Source organism: Anabas testudineus, chromosome 4 (genome assembly GCF_900324465.2).
Source record: "Anabas testudineus chromosome 4, fAnaTes1.2, whole genome shotgun sequence".
Lineage (NCBI taxonomy): Eukaryota > Metazoa > Chordata > Actinopteri > Anabantiformes > Anabantidae > Anabas > Anabas testudineus.
Window position 1 is genome coordinate 12801530 of NC_046613.1, and position 21277 is coordinate 12822806.

The following is a 21277-nucleotide window of genomic DNA, read 5'->3' on the forward strand; positions in this document are numbered from 1 at the left end:
GGGAGAAAAAGTTGTGTCAACTTTTGAGACACTGAGGTGGAAACTTGCAGAGTTCAGACCAGCAGCAGCAGCAGCAGCAGCAGCTCGGACTGGGAAGATGGCGCGGCGCTGCGGCCGTGCCACGTCTCGGTTTACTGGCGAAATACAAACGTACCCCAGGAAGACGGCGACGTCTGCGTCGTGGCTGTGTTTCTATCTGCTTCTGCCCTTTGCTGCGGAGGCTGGGCTGTACACCACTTCTGACCAGATCATCTTGTTAACCCCGGAAAATGTCGAGTCTGTTCTGGTGAACTCCACAGCAGCTACAGTTGTGGAGTTTTACGCTTCGTGGTGCGGACACTGCATCGCCTTTTCCGATGTTTACAGAGATCTGGCCAGAGACATTAAAGGTTGGTACGGAGCAGCTGCAGGTCGAGTCTGTGCAGCTGTTTGTGATTCAGTCCACTGCAACCCCTGTGCACCGTTATGCACTGTTTTGCAAACAATTTAGTTTTGCACCATAGAAAACGATGTTACAGTCTCACAGTGATGTTTTAAGACCAGCTGTGCGTTATTGTGGATGTGGTTGTTAACATCCACCTGCTTACAGTTTGTATCACCTGCATGCAAACCATGAGAGCACTAAGCTGTTAGTTAATTAGAGCATGTGATCTAATGAAATAGTTTTTCCCCCCCCCTGCTCAACACTGTGGCTCTCTCCTCTAGCTCTGGTATGTTTCCTATGAGCCAGCAGACAGATGTCACAGAGCCATGAGAATCAGTATAATTAGCACGACATGTCAGCCCAAAGTTTCCGGTGATGGCAGGAGGTCGGACACAGTCAGTCCTGTGTTTCGCTCTCACACCCAGTTACCTGGCATCTTATCAAGTGTCCGGCTGAGAGTTGATGGAGCATCAGGGGGAAGTGAGCCTCAACAGCCTTGAGCTTCGGCACATGTCAGTAAACCTGTGGGTGTGATGTAATATGACATTTCAAATAAATAAATAAACTACAGGCCCATCAGGCACAACACACTCTCTTCCAAATAAACAGCAAATATGGAAACACAAGGATCTGGGCCTCGACGCAATTCGCTCATGTGCTGTGGAGTAGTACTTTTTTATCTAGTGAAATACTGCAGTACAGTGAATGGCAAATCAGGACACCATCCAGTGTTGGTAGTCTGTTCAGAGTGCAGCAGACAGAACACTAAATATTTACTGTGGCTCTGTTTCCCTTTATTTGTTGTCCACTGTGCTTCAGAGTGGAAGCCAGCTCTGGGCCTCGCTGCTATAGACTGTGCTGCAGAGGAGAACAGGAGGGTCTGCGCCAACTACAGCATCAGAGGGTACCCCACGATAAAGGTATCATGCAGTGGACGTGACCTGGTTGCACAAGACCACATACTGTGTCAAATCATAGCCAATAATCTTTACTGGCATGAGTGTTGATGTCATATGATTGCTCAAGCTCAAAACATACAACATACCACACTACATATTACTTATTTACTGAGTAAAACTGGCAACACGTCTGCTCTACTGTGCAGCACTGTTATCATGAATCTAAAGAAGCTTCAAATACAAAAACATGGAGCTGAAACTACTGACGGAAAACTGTTTTGACAATGAATGTGCAATTCCAATCTGTCTGAACTGATATGTTCTGATCTCCGTTTCTCAGATGTGAGGATTCACTACTTTTCATTATCATGTACAGAATTAGAATTAGTTCTAATTAATTAGTCCTGCAGCAGGTGTTTTGTTTTTGGCTGCTGTTGTATGAAGTTATTTAAAGGGGAGAGAAAATAGAGTTTAACTTCCCAAGAAGTGTATCAGCAAAACATCAAAGAGTCACAAGTGCAGCATATTTCTGCTGGAGATAAAACTGTGGTCGTTATCTCGACCGCCTCATTGAGTCAGGAGAAACGTTGTGTCAGATTAAATGTCATTTTTGAATCTCTGGGTGAGAATATGAGAAATAATCCAATATTATATTCTCAGTAACTTTTGCATGATCTGTAGCTGCAGTGCAGAAACGCCCCAACTTCAAACATCTTCCTTTTGCATCTGATTAGCGGCGGGTAGTGTTTGTCAAAGCCTGTGCTCTCAGCTCCCGTCTCTTCTCTCTGTCATCCAGTGAAACCCAACGAAACAAAGAACTACTTCTGTTTGAAGTCACAATCGTGTTTTAACATCTGCAACTCATTTCAACCAGGAAGGATTTTTTTTTTTTTTTTTTGGGGGGGTGTTCCCAGACCAAACATTACACAACAGCAATTTGCTTCTCTTATGAGTGAGGTGCTGTCTCATCAGATCTCACTTCTCCCTCTGTCCCCCCTTCATGACCCAGGCTTTCTTTTTCTTTCACTTCACAGTTCTTCCACGCCTTTTCCCAGGCTGATTCCTCGGGAGCGTCTCTTAGAGGTATCCCTGCACACTCACTTGAAAAGCAGTTTAACTGTCGCACCACATATGCACTGTTTTTTATCACGCTGATAATCAGCTTTTCATCCTGCCTGAGGTCAGGTTCACCATGTTCCTGTGCACCGGTTATTTCAACAATACTGCTGTAACCCTGGGAGGGTAGTTCGCACACATGCTCACACACACACATATGTGTTTCACTGAATCATAATCTGTTTGACCTCCAGGTTTTCCCCGTGATGTTTCTGGTCTCCGTCACTTGATCATAAACAAATTGGAAACCCACACCCACAATTGGCCCCCCGCCTGCCCCCCACTGGAACCCACCAGGTAAACACAAAAGGCACAATTTCAGCGACAGACATGAAAATGTTTCTGTGCTGATCTGTCAGTACACTTCTTCTCTTTGTTGTATTTTTCTGGTTTTGCCTGCATTTCACCATCATGCACAGTTTTATCTGATCTCATCTTTGGCTGCTGCAGGAACTGACCATATTTATCACGAGCATAAGCCTTTACCATGTGTTTACTCAATCAATACACATCTATTAGTCTGGAAGTATGTGTCTAATGTAAGTTTAAAGTCCTCTTAGAGCCTGGAGGGGCCATGTTTCCATTAGCTCGTATTAGGTCAGACACTTTACAGACGCCTCTATTGCATACAGCATGTACAAAGTGTACTGGTGGTGATGAAGGAAAGAGGAAATTGAAGCAGGAAGTGAAGTTAATGTCTCTTTTTGCCTCAAAGGGAAAGTAACAAGTTTTCTTTTTCCTTTGTTCTTTACATGAGTCGAACGAGAAGAACTGTTTTAAACTAGAACAAACATACATGAAGGCAGAGAACGGTGTAGAGAACATTTTAGTTTGAATCTTTTTAGATATAAGAGTAGAGGACACATCCATTTAAAGCTTTAAACAAACAATTCAATTTCAAATAAATACATTTAGTAGTGTTGTGTGAGGTTTCTTTAAGGATTAATCAAATGTGTGTCTGAGAATCCAGTCATGTGGTTTGTGTTTCGTCTGCTCCCATCTCTCCAGCCAAGCAGAGGTCGACAGGTTCTTTGAGACGAACAGTGTTCAACACCTGGCCCTGGTATTTGAAGAAGCAAATTCCTACATCGGCCGTGAGGTAACTGCCTCTATATTCATCAGCCTAACCTCCGTAGTTCAAATGAAATGACAATGACTGAATATTGCAACATGGACTGACATTCTTGACTCATATAAAGTAAATATGTTAAACTGGACTGTGGTTAAAATTCTCATTTGCATGTTTCTGTGCTCTTCAGGTGACGCTGGACTTGTTACAGTTTGAGAACGTTGCAGTGCGGAGAGTCCTGAACACTGAGAAAGATCTGGTGACCAAGCTGGGAGTGACTGAGTTCCCGTCCTGCTACCTTTATTATGCAGGAGGGAACTTCACCAGACTCCAAGTGTGAGTATCTGTTCAGGTTCTATCTCAGAGTGAGAAACCCAGCTGCATATTTTCAGACCATGCCTGAGGTTTGCCAGGTATTTCAAAATAAAACGCCATATGTGAAAAATGTTTTGAAATGTTTTTAGATTTTTGATAATAATACATTTTTGATTTTCATTATACATTATGTATTAGACACTTTTATCCCAGCTCCATCACCAGTTCATGAAACTTTCAATATTTGTATTTGGTTGGTTTTTCCCTGCCAGAGCCTGTGGGGTTTACATTTCAGGTATCTGCTATTTGTTCAGAATAAATTCAAGAACTTGAGAGTTCACATGATACTTACTAAGCCTTCTCTTGTATAAATTCCCACGTGGAGGTATGGAGATCAGTCAACATTAATTGAGAGTTTAAAATAACAAGTGAACTGTGGGACACGTTCATCGCAGGTATATGTTGCAGGTATATGACACATATAGATATGTCAATGATCCTAAGCAAAGAGTCAAGACAATGCTGGAGTCTCTTCAGGATCAGTTTCTGACTGTCCCAGAGTGGCCCAGACTTAAACCCCTTTGAAATACGTTTTTAAAAATATGTTTTCACTGTGTTATCATGGGTAAAAGTGTGTAGATTGATAAGAAAAAACAGCTTTTCTCCATTTTAAAATACAGCAATAAATTAAATGAAACTAAAATTTGGTAATATCTGTTGTATTAAATGTTTAAGTTCCCTTTGTTTTCCTCTAAATATCTAACATCCTCAAAACAATCAGCATGGCGCATCCTTCTTTTGAGTAACTGATTAAAACTGGAACAAAATGATTGTTCCTTTTTGTTTTACTGCACCTATACACTGATGGTCCTCTTAGCCTGATTATTTCAAAATAACTTTTACTTGTAAATGACTTATTTTCATTTTATGTTACTTTTAGTTTTACGCCGCTACAATTCAGAGGCAAATATTTTATACCTGTATGTAAGAAGAAGAATGTAACCATGCATTGATCTTCACTTGTCTAATGTGCTGTACAGGTCAGTACCAGTCAGCACAATTGTTCTTTGAATAAATCTCCATCCAGACATTAAAAAATCGAGACAAAAACAGTCCTAACCAACGCATTTTAATTGTGACTGGATGCGATTAGACGGTGTCAGGGCCACATGTCATGAATGCACACATATAATATATTTTCTATGTATCTTGATAACATCTTAAACTTTTAACACTAATTTTAATTCACTCTGAGATCAACAAACACCAAGTTTATTGTCCTTTGGTTTCTATTGTTCCACAGGCAACAACTTTCTGCCAAAAAGCTTTGTCGCGTGCTCATTATCTGAACCCCATTCATTTAAACATCTGGCCTCTTAATGGGATCAGAGCATCAAAATCGCTCCCATTATTCACCATCATAAAGCGCCGCTGATCATTCCTCACCCTGCAAATTCATCTGCTGTTTCTGCCTCTTTGTTTGGTTGTTTCAATAACTTGGCATGCAAAGAGGACTCTTTTTAGTTGACAAATGCAAAAAGGAAATGATTTATTGCTGATTTATTTATTCACCCTCCATCTCTCCCCTTCCAACCCCCCTCATCTCCATCACTGTACAGAGGGGAGGTTTTTTAATTTCTTGCATGAAAACAATGCCATTGCTTTTCTGGCTTCACCTGCCAAACAAGCCCCAGCCGCGCACGGCGACAGATGGCCTCCCATCATCACTGAATGTCTGATTGATCCTGGGAGAGCAAAGTGTGCCTCCGTGTGTGTGTGTGTGTGTGTGTGTGTGTGTGTGTGTGTGTGTGTGTGCAGGGGCGTCTCACATCCGTCATGCATGTAATGTGTGCTGGTCCCAGGTGACTGCATTCCCTCCCACCACCCTGATGCCTGCCTGCCTGGCGACCCTCGGGATCGCTGGATGAATGGTTCTCCCTCCACATCTGTACACTCCCACCAGACACACAGGTGTAATTGAGTCCTGGGCTGGTGTGAGCGAGCGTGGGCCCAGAGTATCCATCCTCCTTATTACCACCCTTTTCAGGGTTTTACACTGCTCACTCTGCCTAGATCTCTCTCTCTCTCTCCCCCCCCCATGATGAGTAGAGAAAGAAAATGAGAGGAGGATGCCAGTGGTGGAGAGACGGAGGGAGAGAAAGCACATTAATGGTTCCAGTTTCAGGGTTGTTGCATGGCTAAATGATCAACACTCTCTCCCTCTCTTTCTCTCTCTCTCTCTCTCTCTCTGTGCCATACTACTCTGGCACCATCTGCTCAGTATTTAAAGTGCATTCCTGTAAATGTGTTAAATATATGGCCACAAAAAAAATGCCGGTCATAAAGCATCTTTTATTGCAGTGGACTTGCTGAAACAAAAGGTTGAAAATAAAAAAGCAGCACATTTTCTTTGAGGTTCTTTGCAGGATGCTCTTAACATACTTCTGCACAGACTCTTCTGAGGCGGCTTTTCCACAAAATGCTGGGACCCGGTTGCAGGGGTTTGCTCACATTCATCTTCATTTGCATAAGTGAATGAAAGGTGACGTTTGAGTTCTTCCCAAAAGTGTTGGATGGTGTTAAGGTCAGGGTTCTTTATAGCTGTGTTTTTAAACATCCGTATGTCTCACAACTGTCATCAAACCGTGTCCACAAAAATGGAAACACAGTGCACAGTGTCCTGCAGCATTTTGACTTTGTCCCGTTGAAATAAAGAGGTCTGAACCAAACCATGCCAAAAAGTCATATCAGCGTACTGTTCGTTATATATTGTACAGTGAGTGAGCCAAGTGTCAGCATCATCTGTGCTTTTTCGCCCACAGCAACTTTGAGGCTCGCACTTTCTACTCTTCTGCCCTCCAGAGGCTGCCAGGGGTGGTGCGGTCAGGTAAGCCTCCACCCGTCACCACAGAGGTCCTCACTAACAACACAAAGGAGCCCTGGAGACCCTTCAACAGGTATGACTGAGCTACACTGCCCTGAACTGTGCTTCTCTGTTCATTGTGTTGTTGTTGAGTAATGAGTAATTGTGCATGGGAATCTGTGCCCAGGTCCAGAGTGTATATGGCTGATCTGGAGTCAGCGCTGCACTACTCCCTCCGTGTGGAGGTGGCCGCTCACACTGTCATCGAAGGACAAGAACTGGTTTCTCTCAAGAAGTACATTGCTGTGTTGGCAAAGGTAAGAGAGCACATATACACACACACAATACACGGACACAAGCCACACAAAATGTAAAAAACTAGTTACACACAGTAGATTAATACATATTTTTAATGTTATGAATATTAAAAACAAGTGGAAATCAAAGTAAAAAAAAAATCAATACAACAGTGTGGATGAGAAAGTAAATATGTTGTCCTAAAGTATTTATTCTTTTATTATTTTTAAGTACTTCAGTGAATAATAAGCAGCGTTTTCTTCCCCATTTTATTCTTCACTAGTCAGAATATCACTTAGTGTAAACGGTTGTGATCAAGAAAGATTTGAAGGAAAACCCTCTGGGTTGCACAAAAAGTAAAGTTGTACAAAATAATATTTAAAAAAAAAAAGGAGCAGAGCTGAGCCAGTGACATATTCTGGAGGACTTCCAGTTAACAGTGTGGTTGCAGCCGCTCACCAGCAGATGGAGAATGAGACAGCGAAATGTTTGTTCACACTGTGGATTTGTGTTGTTGTTTAGCTTCAGGTTCCCGCTTCATAAAATGTTTTTTTTTTTTTTTTAATACATTAGATCATATTCCATAATTTACCTAATTTAATTATTTAGCCAAATGCCAGTATTTTTATCGCTGTGTTTCACCACACTCACATCCACACGTCATTGAAATCAGAGGATGATGCCTTTGAGTAGGAGCACAGCGTCTCTCCTGGGTGTTGTTGACCCTCTTGATGTCGCTCCCCCAGGGGGATTGAAGCGTGGCTGCCACCCACAGGCTTCACACAGACACAGCTTGATTACTAACAACCCTCACCGGGATACCTCCTCCTCCTCCTCTGCTCCTTCTCCACTTCTTGCTGTACTCCTGCTTTTGGTAGTAGCCCTCGTGCCATTCCTCTGTGGTTCCCTGAAACAGCCCCTCCTCTGAATTTTCCGTTCCCGTTCTTTCCTGCGTCTCTTTATCTTTATCTTGCTCTTGCTGTCGTCCTCCTTTACATCCTTTCTGTTTCTTTGATTGTTTTTCATTTCTTTACCTCTTTCAATTGTATGAAAACGTTTTGAGGGATTATTAATAATAGCGTTTATACCACCATTCCCCGTGTCCTAATCGTGGATCACTTGTTCCCAGATTTAGGCAAACATGTTGTGATGATGAGGCCTGACCCACTAGCCCTGTCCTTATTGGCTATGCACCAAGTTGTCTCACTGCCCTAGTCTGCCACCAATCTCTCTGATTATATCTCACTCTCCAGGGAGGCATTGTAGCGAGCTAGTGTGTATCCACGCTTGTGTGCGTGTGAGGGGGCGGAGGCGCTTGTGTGTGTGTGTGTGTGGGACAGAGCACTGTGGCCTCCCATTAGCTCCAGTTTGTTTAGTCAATAGCGGCAGGTCCCAGTGGTATTTTTAGCCTGTCCCCCTCCTCGAATGGACCAGCCGCTCAGCTGGGCTTTGTGTGGTCAAGGAGGCCGTCATTGTTACAGCTGAGTGCGACTTGTGACAGTTCTTATTGATGTGAGAGGTCTCACTGCAGGGAGGTCAAATCTTTTCAGTCAGTAATGCTTGTTAGGAGCAGTTAATGTAACGTGAGAAAGTAGTTTGTGAAGCAGGGTGGATGATACCTACAGTGGTGAGAAATGCTTCTAGCTGAGGATGATACACTTTTCCGTCTTCTCTTGTCTGTATTCAAATGCGTGTACCTCCCTGTTAAACCGTCCTGTCTCGTGCACGGTATGAGAAAAAAAAAAAATCTGACACTTGAACTCACATGAGTCGTGTGATTAGATTAAAGCGAAAGTGACTCACAGTGTGACAACAGCATCTGTCATTGCTTCACGCTGGTGACACATTTTCTCAATCGTGATGCACTTTTTCATTTTAAAAACATTTTATGGAAAATATATAAGAATATATTCTTATGTATTAGGGTATGTTTGTGGATTGGCCAACAGCCCTAAATCCATAGATCTTCAGTTTAGCAACAAGAAAGACAAGAAAAACCTTGTCACAATGTATTTATGTGATGAAAATGACTTTAATATCAAAGCAATGTACAATTTGATTAAATAGATGTAATCTACATGTGTTTATTATTTATGCTCAGGCAAAATGTGGGTGTTAATGTGTATTTTTCCATCTCCTTCATGCTTTCATCTTCTTACCCTTCCTCGAAAATTACACTCTGTTCTCTCTAAGAATTGCATTTCCACGAATTGTTTGTGTCTTTGCTGTCATAATCATCCCGTCATCCCATCTCTTCATGTGTGTCCATCCCAACATGTAAACATGAGGGTTGTGTTGTTTGGCACTCAGTCATAACATTACTAGATTTACTGACTTGTCAGGGTGAAGCCAGATTTATGAATCCTCTGCATGTATATGAGGATTAAAAAAGTGGATCTTGGGAAGCATGAGAGCATTACAGCGAGGTTTTTAAGGATTAAACCTCTATCCTGCTTTTCTTGAAAGAAGCCCTTCAGCCCAGAAGGGACATAGGGGCAGGAAAATAAAACAAAGAATTAAAGGGGGGGTGGTTGTCTAAAAGGATACAGCCTTCACTCTTTCACCGTTTTACTTCAGACCAGCTGCTGGTGTATTTATGGATCCTATTAGTTGACTTGCGTTGGTAAATGTCTGTTTGTGAAGATGAGGTTTTCCTGGTGGCACGTGTCTGCAGCATCCCCCCCATGACTTCCCGACTGAATGATGTTGGATTATTACCAAGGGGCCTCTCCCCTGTCTTCTCCCCCAGGCCTGGCCCAGTCTGTCCTGTTGCAGCCGACAGATGCTTCCCTCTTGGGACCCTCACCACAAGAAGCATGTGGTTTCTCAAGTGCTGCTGATACTAATCGGATCAGGGATGACATATTGCCGAGGTGAAGGAGATTGTCATGGTCCAGTGGGATGGGGGCAGTAGGGGTACAGAGTTAGACCAGGACGTGTGTTGATCAAGACAGTGAGATGAGTGGATACATTGCAAAGGAGGCAAATTTGTATTATTTTAATAGAAAAGAAAGAAATTCTAGTAGAAAATCATGTTCATGTCTTAGGTTTCTAACAGTTTCAGGTGTTGTGTGCTCATTGGATGAGAGATTAAAGATTCAATTTGACACTGTTCAGGATCTTTCCTTCAGTAGTTTTGGCACATAATGCTACATCATCTCAGTGCAGTAAATGAGGCAGAGTTTTGAAATGAATCCTGGCACCAACAGCATTTTTAGGGAAACTAATGTCTGATAAACATACAGGAAGCTAATGAATCGTGCACCACCCACTGATAAAGACCAGCGAGGTTGAGAAAAGGAGGATTCGCTAAAAAAGAAAGCAGGTGGTGACGACTGATGTCATACATTTTAAAAGTTGAGCCTGCTCGAGTTTTTAGGTAGTCCTCAGATCCTGAGAGCTCATGAATACTGTTGCTTTGGTGATGCTGAGCTAAGCTCTTTAGTGGGAAACACCTGCGTTTTCCCCTCTGGTTAAATTCATATAGCTGTTTAATGAGCTTTCCCAGGAGTGAGCAGCAGAGGCCTTTGTCTGCTCTTGACATCCTACCTTTGGCGTGTGTGTGTGTGTGTGTGTGTATTGTAATGACCGTGGCGTGGGCTTGATCTTATCGGTTAAATGGTACGATCATGTCATTTTAGTATGTTGTTCTCCTGTGTGCAAACTTTACTGTATAAAACAGGGTTATGTTGACTGACTGATGTTGTTCAGATTACTTGCATATTAGCTAAAACTAGTCTTGTCTTGATATTTGTAAAGACGGCAGATCATAATTGTGGTAAAAAGGATTGTTATTTGATCTTTTATCCAGATGTCCCGCTCCTAAAATACTATTATACTTGTAACAGTATAATTATGTGTAGCACCTTACTATTCTCATCAAGTCACAAAAACAAAAGAAGTTTTTTTTTGCCATCCATTAGGACTGAGTTGATGAAAGGTAAAATGTGCTGCAAGAAGTAAAACACGCTCTTAAGAGGGACGGCTCAGAACAGACCACTGCTGTTCGAGGTTTAAGCAGATCACTTGGGGTCTGGTTAAGTGGTCAGCGTGTAACACACAGATCCTGTTAGAGGGTGATGAATAGACAGCTGAGCCAGGAACTGAAAGGCGAGTGCGTCTGAGAGCGTTGGCGTATAAAGGTGTATTTAGCCGAGCAGATGGTGGAGGCCAAATGAAAAAGACTCAGCAACACAGTTCACAAGAGGTCCAGATGTTAGATGACACAAGCGCTCACTGTTTTTCTGTTATGTTGCACTTTAAAGTGTCTTTCAACTCATTCTGTCCTAGAAGGAGCTGTCGATTGGGAAGACGTTACCATGGAAGAACACTATTTGTTCTGTTGTGGAAAAAGCTTGATCCCTTTAATAATACCACAACCATCATCATAAACTGCTGCACAGAGGCTTACTGTAAGAATAGGAAGCACATTTAGCTGAAATTTACTAAAGCGCTCTTCTCTCTCTGTCTCTCTCTTACTGTCACCTCACTCAAGACGTCAGCTGTTTCTATTGTGGGTGTTGTATGTGTAAAGACATGTTTGTCTGTGTCTGTCTTCACTCTGTCATCACTGGTCTCAGACACCCATAAGCTGGATTTCCTCGTTCTCTTCGTGTAGCTGCCTCTGCTAGTTACAGCGTCGTGTTTCCTCCCGGCGTTGGTTGTCACCATGGTAATGCTAGTTTGAAAAGACGTAAATACACAACGGGAGAAAGCCTAAGTAGACGGTGATTAAGGTGCTGTTATTGGGTTAGGAAATGGATCTTAATGAAGGGACGGGCTTAAGCTTGGCTGTTGTCACATTTAGTGAGAATCTGTGAAGATGCTGAGAAGGAAAAACACTCAAATTACAACTTTTGTGCAGCACGTGCACATCCTTGCTGAGGACGTGTTGGCTACAGATATTTAGGCATTACGCTTTTGTCCTAATACAATGTGGGGATCAGTAACTGTGTAGATACGTAGTGGACACGTCTGTTAATTTATAGTCTCTGTCCGTACGCCATCAACGACAATTTCCAGAAATTCCCAGAAAACACACTGTGCCATTTTTTTCACCACACAGTCCACACAACAGTAGAAAATCTACTTTTAATCGAGTACCATAACGTTGTTTTGTTTTGTTTTGTTTTTCTCAGTAGTCCACCATTTACAGATATTTTATAGAACAGCAGTAATTCACAAATTGCTGGAAAATTAATTAATTCTAAAATAAATAATAATTCAGTTGCAGCTCAGCTGGTATCTCGTTTACACTATGTGCGAGGCAACATCCGTTTCCATTGTGCTGTTTTCTATCTGCAGTACTTTCCGGGTCGGACTGTGGTCATGAACTTGTTGAAGTCTGTGAACTCTTGGCTACAGAACCAACAGGGAGACGAAATTTCCTACGAGGCGTTCAGAGCGATGCTGGATAACTCAGCACAGGTGAGTCATCTTTTTCATTCTCAGACAAACCCAACAACAAAAATAAAAAGTTTTTTGTCTGTCCTCCATCTTTCATTCATGGGTTTCAGAAATGCTCCATCCATTAGATACTGCACTGGGGTCACGGGGAAGGACATGAATGCAAATTGAGCAGGCAGGCATCTGAAAAGAAAGGAAGCTAGAGGACAGGAGGCTTCAGTATACCAGACTGCAGGGAGAACAGAGAGTGGGTGATCACAAAATGCAACCAGACTGATGTGAGGACATCTGTCTGGCAGTAGCCTCCTCATTCCCCTGAACTACAAGGTCGCTTGTCAGTCTGGCCACTTCATCAGTTCAAAACCGCTTCAGAGGCACTGAAGTGATGCCTGTTCTTTCAATGAAATGTCAGAATGTGGCGTTTCACAGCACCAGTGCAGAAAAACATATTTTTTTATTTCAATATGTACTTTGTCCTTGTCTCGGTGCCAACAAAAAATCTATGTGCTGTTGTCTTAGGAATGAAGCCTGCGTGCCTCCAGTACACAGCCCCATGCAAATTGAAAGAGTCACTTACTCACATCATTAGCTTTTAGCAGGAAAATCAATGGATCAATGAATCAATGAGAAGGTATGAATGGACTTCGCCTCAGAGGAAATGGACTGTGTAGACGCACACACACACTCATACACGCTGAATCTTTACTATTGACATGTGAGTAACTCTGTCAATCACGGCAGTGATGGCAACACAGTGTGGCGAGAGAAACGACTTTATGTCAGAGAAAATATGTTGTTGGATTCAACTGAGGCTTGCGGTTAGAGATCTGAATAGCTTCTGTTCATTAGTGGAGGGCTGAGCCATTAACCTGAGATTGACTTCTCATTGATCAAGAAAACTACGTGAAACTGCTTTCATTAAGTTAAACATGTTGGGAGATGCTGGGGCAGCTTTACTTTCCAGAGGATCTTTGGAGTTTTGTCCCATTCATGGAATAAAGATGGTGTTTTTCTTCTTGTTGTGAATAAAAACAGTGACGATACTTAGTACAGTCCAACTTCTAGTACAGTCCAACTTCTACTACAGCCCCAAGTCACAATCAATCACAGTCAAAATTATATGAGTCTAATAAATGGATGGAAAAGCTAAAAGTGATGTATACATGTTTGATAAGTAGTGAAAAGTTTACTAAATGTAATGAATAAACAGTTGAGGAATCTATCTATTATCTAAGCCACTTGTGCTGTGAGTGGTTGTTGGGGCGCTGGAGCATTCACACCTAGAGCCCATTTAGAGTCGCTAATTAACTTGACACATGCATGTCTTTAGAAACACACACGGTAAACAGTAATAAATAAACAGTAGTAGTTAAAACAATGGATCAAATAGTTAAAATAGCTAAAAGGTTTGGATAAACAGGTACAGTAGTTAGTTAAAACTAATAAACGTAAACCCTGACAATTAAATTGTATGGAAAAAAAAAACATTTAAATATTTTATAATAAAATAACATGTCACATGTTTTAATTGTTGGACAATACAGTCTATAAAATGAGTATTATGTCCTGTATTGTTGGCTTCTGTCTTTCTGTGTTTATATTTTTACGTGTTTATATTTTTACACTCTTTATTTCTTTTCCCTTTCTCTCAGTCTCAAAACACTGCCCTACCTGAAGGGGAGAGGTGGGTGGGCTGTCAGGGTTCACAGCCCCACCTCAGACGTTATCCTTGTGGGATGTGGACTCTCTTTCACGTTCTCACCGTCCAAGCTAAGAGCATGGAAAGCACAGGTACACACACACACACACACACACACACACACACACACAGTTTGTTTTGCTGTGAATGAAAAGGGCCAACGAGAGTTCATGAGAACAGGACCGAGGATTTGTGAGGATTTGTAAACAAATTAGCCCAAGAATGTTTAGCGGGCTGCTTATTTTTCCCCACGCTGACCTGACACACTGAAATGATTTAACATGCACAAAAATCAAAGTCACAAGTCTCCAGTTTTCTACATTTCCTTCAATGTTTCATCACTTTGTCACAGCTAAAATTGAGCCTAATTGTAACTGTGTGAAAAGGGATTATGTTAGATTAGTGGAATGTGAGTGGTTAATAAAACAGGCAGATGACCGGAGGCTCTGCTACTGGCAGGGACGTTAATCTCCCATCTACTCACACACACACACACACACACATTAATCCCAAGGTTCACGGACCATCATGTGACCTGCAGATGGACTGGTCAAAAGGGGGCGTCCATCTGGCCCCTTCACGGGTGGAAACACACATAGAGCTCAGTATTGTCCAAAACATGAAACTCTATTGATTCATAACCACACACCAAGTATTATTAAAGTTTTTTCAGTACAGGTTTGAATACACACCCAAAGACAAGCTCATCCTTCACTTCATAAAGAGCACACACACACACACACACCCAGACACACTGCCACTGTCGGCACAGTTCATCTGAGGGTCCCGCTAAGCTGAGAACAAAAGCATACAGCTCCAGGAAAATATGTTGGAGGACTGAGACGACAGCCTGGCCACCATTCACACAGAGAGTTAACTGTATTTAATCTCCAGATTGGTGGTTATTCCATTGGCATACTGTAGATTATTCATCTCAGTATGGGGTTAACCCAGCTCTCTGTGACTCCTAGCCCACATAATCGTGGGAATCCGGGATGTGGTGCCCCCACACTGCCGTTGGCTGCAGAACACGTTTACAGCACATGTCCGTGCAATGATAAACACTATACACCACCGGACATCATCCTCTATATTTAAATGTAATGTGGGGTACCATTTCTCATTTTGATTTGAACGACTGCTGCTCCTCATTCACAGATCGTTCCTCTCCAGATTGTAAGGAGGTGCTGAGCGCAATGAGAAGCTACGTCCGCAGCTTCTTTGGCTGCAGGGAATGTGCCGAGCACTTCGAGAACATGGCGACGGAGGTTGTGACGGAGGTGTCCACGTTGCAGTCAGCGGTCATCTGGCTGTGGTCCAGACACAATCGTGTCAATAACAGACTGGCAGGTACAGTAGTGGTCGGCACCATCGTGGTCACCTTTGTATCTCCTTTTCACTCTTTCTTTCCGTTATTTACATTTTACAAAAATAACAAAGTCAGTGTCTGGAATAAAATCAAAGGTGCAGCCCTAATGAATTGAATTAATTTCAGTCCCTCTCTGACACTCACTTTTTCCATCACATGCTTTCCTCTTTCCTCTCCTCTTTCCTCTCCTCTTTCCTCTCCTCTTTCCTCGCCCATCCCCACCGTGGCACATAAACATTTCCTTATCCAGTTTGGGGGAAAGACTTTAACTTCCAGTTTCCTCTCATGGTGAGTTAGTCGTCATAATGGGACTAAGAGGGTGAAGGGAGGAGGAAGGATGGATGGATGGATCAGACACCAGCTGTTACCCTGTCTCACCCATTTTCTCCTGAACCCCCACCACCAACTTCTATCCTCCTCACACCCTTACTCTGATTCTCCTCCGCACCTCTATTTCTTCACCATAAATCACGAATTATGTATTTATCTTCTCTGACTTATTTACCCTAATCTTGATTCCTTCCTGCCCTTCACCCTGAAATCCACGTCACCACTAACGGGTCTTCAGTTAAGTTGCGGCTAAATCCACATAATCAGCCCATTACTAACTTTCAGTAGGTCACAGAAATGAGAATCACCTCTTTCATTTTGAATTTAAGTCTCCATTTGTAGTTGTTCCTCACATCCCCAGCTCTGTATGTGCAAACAAGTTTTCACTGTTGCTTTGATTGTATTTCACTCCTTAGGTCTTGAGAGTGCTAAACAGCTCCTCAGTGTGACCCCCTCCCTTGTCGGTCTTCATATGATTTTATTAGGCAGAGGGCTGTCATTAACAGTCCACTTAGTTAAATCACTATCTTTTGTTTGTGTTGACTTCCCCCTTTTCTATCAGAGGAACAGCTTGTGTCCACGAACAGCAGGACACTCGTCCCTGCATGTGTCTGCTCCCTAGACTTAAACACGACTCATCCCCCCCCCCCCCCCGCCTTTCAGCCATTTGTCTTTCCTCTTTTCCTGTATTCCTGTGTCTGTCTTTTTCTCTTTCCACTCTCCATCCCTTGGGACTCATATCCTCCGCTTAACAATTAATAGTGCAGCATCCATGCAGGATGGGTCCCCCAGGAGCCAGCACTCTCTGCTCACACACACACACACACTCACAAACATACACAATTCCCAAGGTATTGTGTGACAGCAGGTGGTAAAACACCATGACACAAGCTACACATGCTCCCCCTGCAGCAACCACCCCCCTTCTCACTCACACACACACACACACACAAGCATGGGTCAAGTTGTGGCGTGTGGCAGGGGGAGTTAGTCATAGTGGAGGGTGAGTTGGGGTCCACAGGGAATAAGTCAGGTGAATCAGAAGGAGTGAGAGGGAGGAGCTGAGGGTTTGGCTGTGTTTGTAGCAATGAGTGGCAGCGTCTCCCTGAGGAGAGCACACTCCATCCCTCCATCCGCTCAACCCCTCCTCTCCCCTTTGCCTAAAGTGAAGCTCTTTAGCAGGCCTCCCCACCCCTCCTTTCAGGAGCAGCCATGCATGAAAGAGCAGCTATTTGTAAAGCGGACGAACAATTAATTTAGCTGGCAACAAAGAGGCCCCAGGGCCCTCAACCTCCTAGCAGCGGCAGAATTAAGACTGGTGGCAGCTCAGTCCTGTTGCTGCTTGTCAACAGGCTGAGACTGATTCACATTTCTACAGACAAAATGGTACTGCTGCAGCAGGCCTGGCTGCCTGCGAGCGCTGCTCACTTGGTTTGTGCTTTTTTCAGTAATACCAGAACTTGCTTAAATAAAATGGCAAAACTTTCAATTATAATCAACTATCTGATCAAACAGTAAATAAACATGCTAATGAATGTAGCCAGATGTTCGATAGCTGCTTTTTATGGAGATGTTTTACTCGGTATGTCAAAAAGGTAATGAGCATGCCATACAACAGACAGCCCAATTTCCTAAGTTAGTGTTTATCTCGATTATTTAAATCAGCATAACGTGTCGCACTCATGAAGGCCTCACATGCCAAGCAGCGTAGGTGATCCTCACTTACAGAATTAGTGCTGAGAAAGCTAGTTTGACGTGCTGAACAATACATATTTATATCTGATGAATATGTATGCCCAGCGTTGATGACATCTCTGCGACAGGCCATTATGGCGAGCTCAGTATGGGTGGTATGGCTAAAGTCACCCTGGACCACAAACGTGGCAAGGGCTGATTAGAATAAGGAAGAGAGATGTTAGGCGTCTGGGGTGTGTGTGTGTGTGTGTGTGTGTGTGTGTGTGTGTGTGTGTGTGTGTGTGTGTGTGTGTGTGTGTGTGTGTGTGTGTGTGTGCTCACCTGCTGAAATGTATAAAAGCCCACGCACACACCCACCCACTGCAACCCATCCAGGACACAGTAAAATTGATGTATCCTTTATGTAAAGTACTGTATGCAGACTACATACACACATGCATATGACTGAGATTAATCTTGAGTGGCAGAAAGAAAGAGGAGGGTGAAGGGATGGAGGTGGTGGAGGATGTAAATTGACAATGCTGTAAAGTGACAGACCTGCTGCGGCTCTGCTTTTTTTTTTTTTTTTCCTTCCTCTCTTCACACAAACACACACAATGGCCTGTTGGTGTCAACAAAGAATTTATTATACATGCTGCTCCATGTGTGGGCATTTGTGCACAATGTGTCCCTCTAAGTTTGTGTCTGTGTGCATTTCTGTTAGCTTGGATGCTGTGTGTATGTGTGTGTGTGTGTGTGTGTGTGTGTGTGTGTGAATGACGAGGGGTGTTAGTGGGAAGTGGCTTCACAAAAGAAAACATGTTAAAGAAAGTTTCTAATTCATTAGTAGGGCAGATCCCCTCTGAGGTTTCTGTTGCTCTCATGTTCAATTTGGAGATTGGACTTTGCTTTTAAAGGGGTGTGAGGGGACGAGACAGGTGGTCCAGCACACCGAGGTCTGCTGCATGAAAACAGGGATTGTGTGTATGTGTGTGCTATTATTTCACCACCCCTCCCTCTGGGACATCCCAGAAGCTCACTGATCATTGTTAGACCCTGTCATACATTCACATATGTGTGTGCACAGACAAACACACACACACACACACACACACAAACACGCAAATATCAATCCCTAGATTACATACACACAAACACAGACGAGTGATTTACATACACACACTTAAACACCCACATACACATATGCATATAGGCACTTAGTTTTTACGAGCACTGTGACAAGATCAAATGGGTTCAACACAGATTGCATCCAGTCCTCAGAGTACTTACATCCTCACGTCAGTGCACCAACAGGGATAATAAAAGAAGCAACAATAGATGTTTCAAATAACTGGAAGCTTCCAGCTGCGTGGTTACGGTATCTGCAACGAGTCTGGATCCATTCAACATTTTCTGACCTTGTATATTTTTTCCTATAGGTTAGTGAAGTACTCATTAGACCATGGCAGAGATATTGTAGTGAAAGAAGTACACCTGTTTAGATCATCCACAAAAATACTTTCTTACTTAAAACAACATTTAATGATGTAGTACTAGTACTAGTTGTTTAGCATTACTGTATGTTCATATGATGCATTTAGGAAATTTAAAACGCATCATATTTATTGACACTGCACTGCAAAGTAATAATAACTACAGCTGTCAAATAAATACTAATAAGTAAAAATGGCAGTATTTTGTTGACAGTAATGTAAAGTTTTATAAAATGGCAGAGATTGTGTAAATATAGTTAATGATTGGGTTCCCACCTCTGCTTGTGTAGAGTAAAGGCAGGAGACAATACTAAAAGTCAGAAGGTTTATTTGTGTGGTTCTCAGAGTAGAGGAAAAATATAAAAATATTTCCTGTATTGCTGTTTGCTTTGTCTTCTACCATAAACTGGGCTCATCTGGACTCTGATTTGTGTTACAGTGATACTCTCCCTGTGTTTATCTCTCCAGGTGCATTGAGTGAAGACCCCAATTTCCCAAAGATCCAGTGGCCTTCACCGGAAATGTGTGCAGCCTGCCATACAGTGGAGACAAACGGAGATCACAAGTGGATTAAGAAGCAGGTTCTCAGCTTCCTCCTGTCTTACTTCTCCTCCGACAGAATCCTCACAGGTAGTCAAAGGTTATCAGTAGATTATATTTGCCCCAGCTTTATTCTCTACAATACACAGATTGTACAATCATTTGAAGAGCTGACATACTGTGTTGTTTCCTTTTCTCTGCCAGACTACCTCGAAGACGAAAGCCAGGTTCTAGAAAAGCAGAGAGAAAAACATGACAGCCGGCAGAAAGCTTTAGAAGCTCAGAAAACTATAGAGAGGAAAGTCAGGGAGGCGTCAGACTCCATGATGCATCCTCTGGCATCACAATCCACTGTGCAAGAGGAGGACGAGGGAGAAGAGCCGGAGGATGAAACAGTGGCAGATGAAGAAGAGGAAGCTGGGGAGGAAGCAGCAGCTGCAGACGAGATAGGCGGTAAGACATCTGAGCCGACTCCCTGGGGCAAACCTGAAATGGAGCTGGTCCAAGGCCCGTGGCGGCCCCACAGGAAGCCGAGCATCGTGGGGATGCGGATGCGAGAGGTGCAGGAGGACATCGTAGATCTCGACTCGTTTGTCAACCAGCACTACAAGGCCAAGGCGCTGCAAGTGGCCGCCTCCAGCCGGGTCAAACAACGCACCCTCCAGAGGAAGGAGGAGCAGGAGCCCGGGCCTGTGTTTGGGCTCGGCATGGAGCTGGACACAGGACTTGGGATGGTCGGCCTGCAGCCTATGGAAACAAATTTCGAGCAGGATGTGGGGCAACGGCGGAAACGGCTGCAAAAGCGAGAACTGAACGGTCAGGCCTTCGGTGATGAGTTGAACCACAGGGGACGCTGGGTGTCCGTACTCACCATCGGATTCTCCAAAGTAGACATCAGCCTGTGTGTCATTCTCTATGTCCTGTCCTCAATGTGTCTTCTTGCCATGTACCTTTTCTTCAAAACCCGTTTCAGGCTTCGGCGGGGCAAAGCCATCCTGCCCTGAACCAAAGAAGAACATTTCAGGCAGCACCTCATCCATGGAAAATCGGTTATAAAATGGTTTGGGGTTTGTCTTTTCTGTTTGACCACTTTTGAAGGATGAAATTATATCATTGTGAGAGTTTTTTCTTTTTTATTTGTATGAAATTACTAAATTTGAACTAATTGTTTTAGGGAGGGGGGGTTGTACCATAATAATTATATTTAGTTGCTTTACTGCACTTACAGTCCTTTAACAGTGTGGTTTCTCACAGTAAGGTGAAAACACTATTTCACTAATTATCATCATCTTATGACCAAAAACATAATGTTTTAATAGCAGTTTGCACAACAAGTAAAGTACAAGGAAAATATTTGAATCCATTTAACAAAAAACTCAAAACAATGACTGTTGTTTTCCATTACACAGGAGATTTCATTTAATATGATGGTAATATACAATCTCAATCCCTAAATTCCTTTCCCTAAAATGTCCTGTTGAATGGGACTGAAAGTTAACAGCTTTTTATTTAATACTGTGACAGGATCAGCATGTCCACCGTAACTGAAGACGAGCTGCAGTTTGTTGCTCAGCTCCTTTTTGAATTGATGTAAATTACACTGAATGTTATATCACGTCTTTGAATATTACATCACTGTCCACGTAATAGCTACTCTGATTGTTTATGAAGGGATGTGGAGTGATGCGTATGTTGACACTGGACAAGTTTTGGGCTGTCGTCCACTGTGTGAAGCTGGTCATCTCAAAAGAGTTTTTTTCTGTTTGCTTCTCTCTGAATCAAT

The 21277-nt window shown here is 42.9% G+C and overlaps 1 protein-coding gene across 2 annotated transcripts; it reads left to right on the forward strand.

The window, feature by feature from the left end:
* qsox1 (quiescin Q6 sulfhydryl oxidase 1) lies at nucleotides 1-21277 on the forward strand. 2 transcript variants are annotated; one of them, XM_026345766.1, is made up of 13 exons: nucleotides 1-389; nucleotides 1244-1344; nucleotides 2358-2406; nucleotides 2634-2736; nucleotides 3448-3538; nucleotides 3699-3844; nucleotides 6646-6780; nucleotides 6874-7003; nucleotides 12288-12410; nucleotides 14042-14180; nucleotides 15247-15438; nucleotides 19423-19584; nucleotides 19699-21277. In XM_026345766.1, exons 1-13 carry the CDS (start codon nucleotides 98-100, stop codon nucleotides 20496-20498), a joined length of 2463 nt encoding a protein of 820 aa, XP_026201551.1. In that variant the 5' UTR covers nucleotides 1-97; the 3' UTR covers nucleotides 20499-21277. The 2 variants fall into 2 exon arrangements, with proteins under 2 accessions (XP_026201551.1, XP_026201552.1); XM_026345767.1 differs by having other exon boundaries at nucleotides 15262-15438.

What these genes read in the sequence shown, in the direction of transcription:
- qsox1 (XM_026345766.1), top strand. Translation starts at nt 98, where the DNA reads ATGGCGCGGCGCTGCGGCCGTGCCACGTCTCGGTTTACTGGCGAAATA. An exon ending in CTCGGGAGCGTCTCTTAGAG is followed by an intron (nt 2,407 to 2,633) that starts GTATCCCTGCAC and finishes TTTGACCTCCAG; the next exon opens with GTTTTCCCCGTGATGTTTCT. An exon ending in AACTTCACCAGACTCCAAGT is followed by an intron (nt 3,845 to 6,645) that starts GTGAGTATCTGT and finishes TTTCGCCCACAG; the next exon opens with CAACTTTGAGGCTCGCACTT.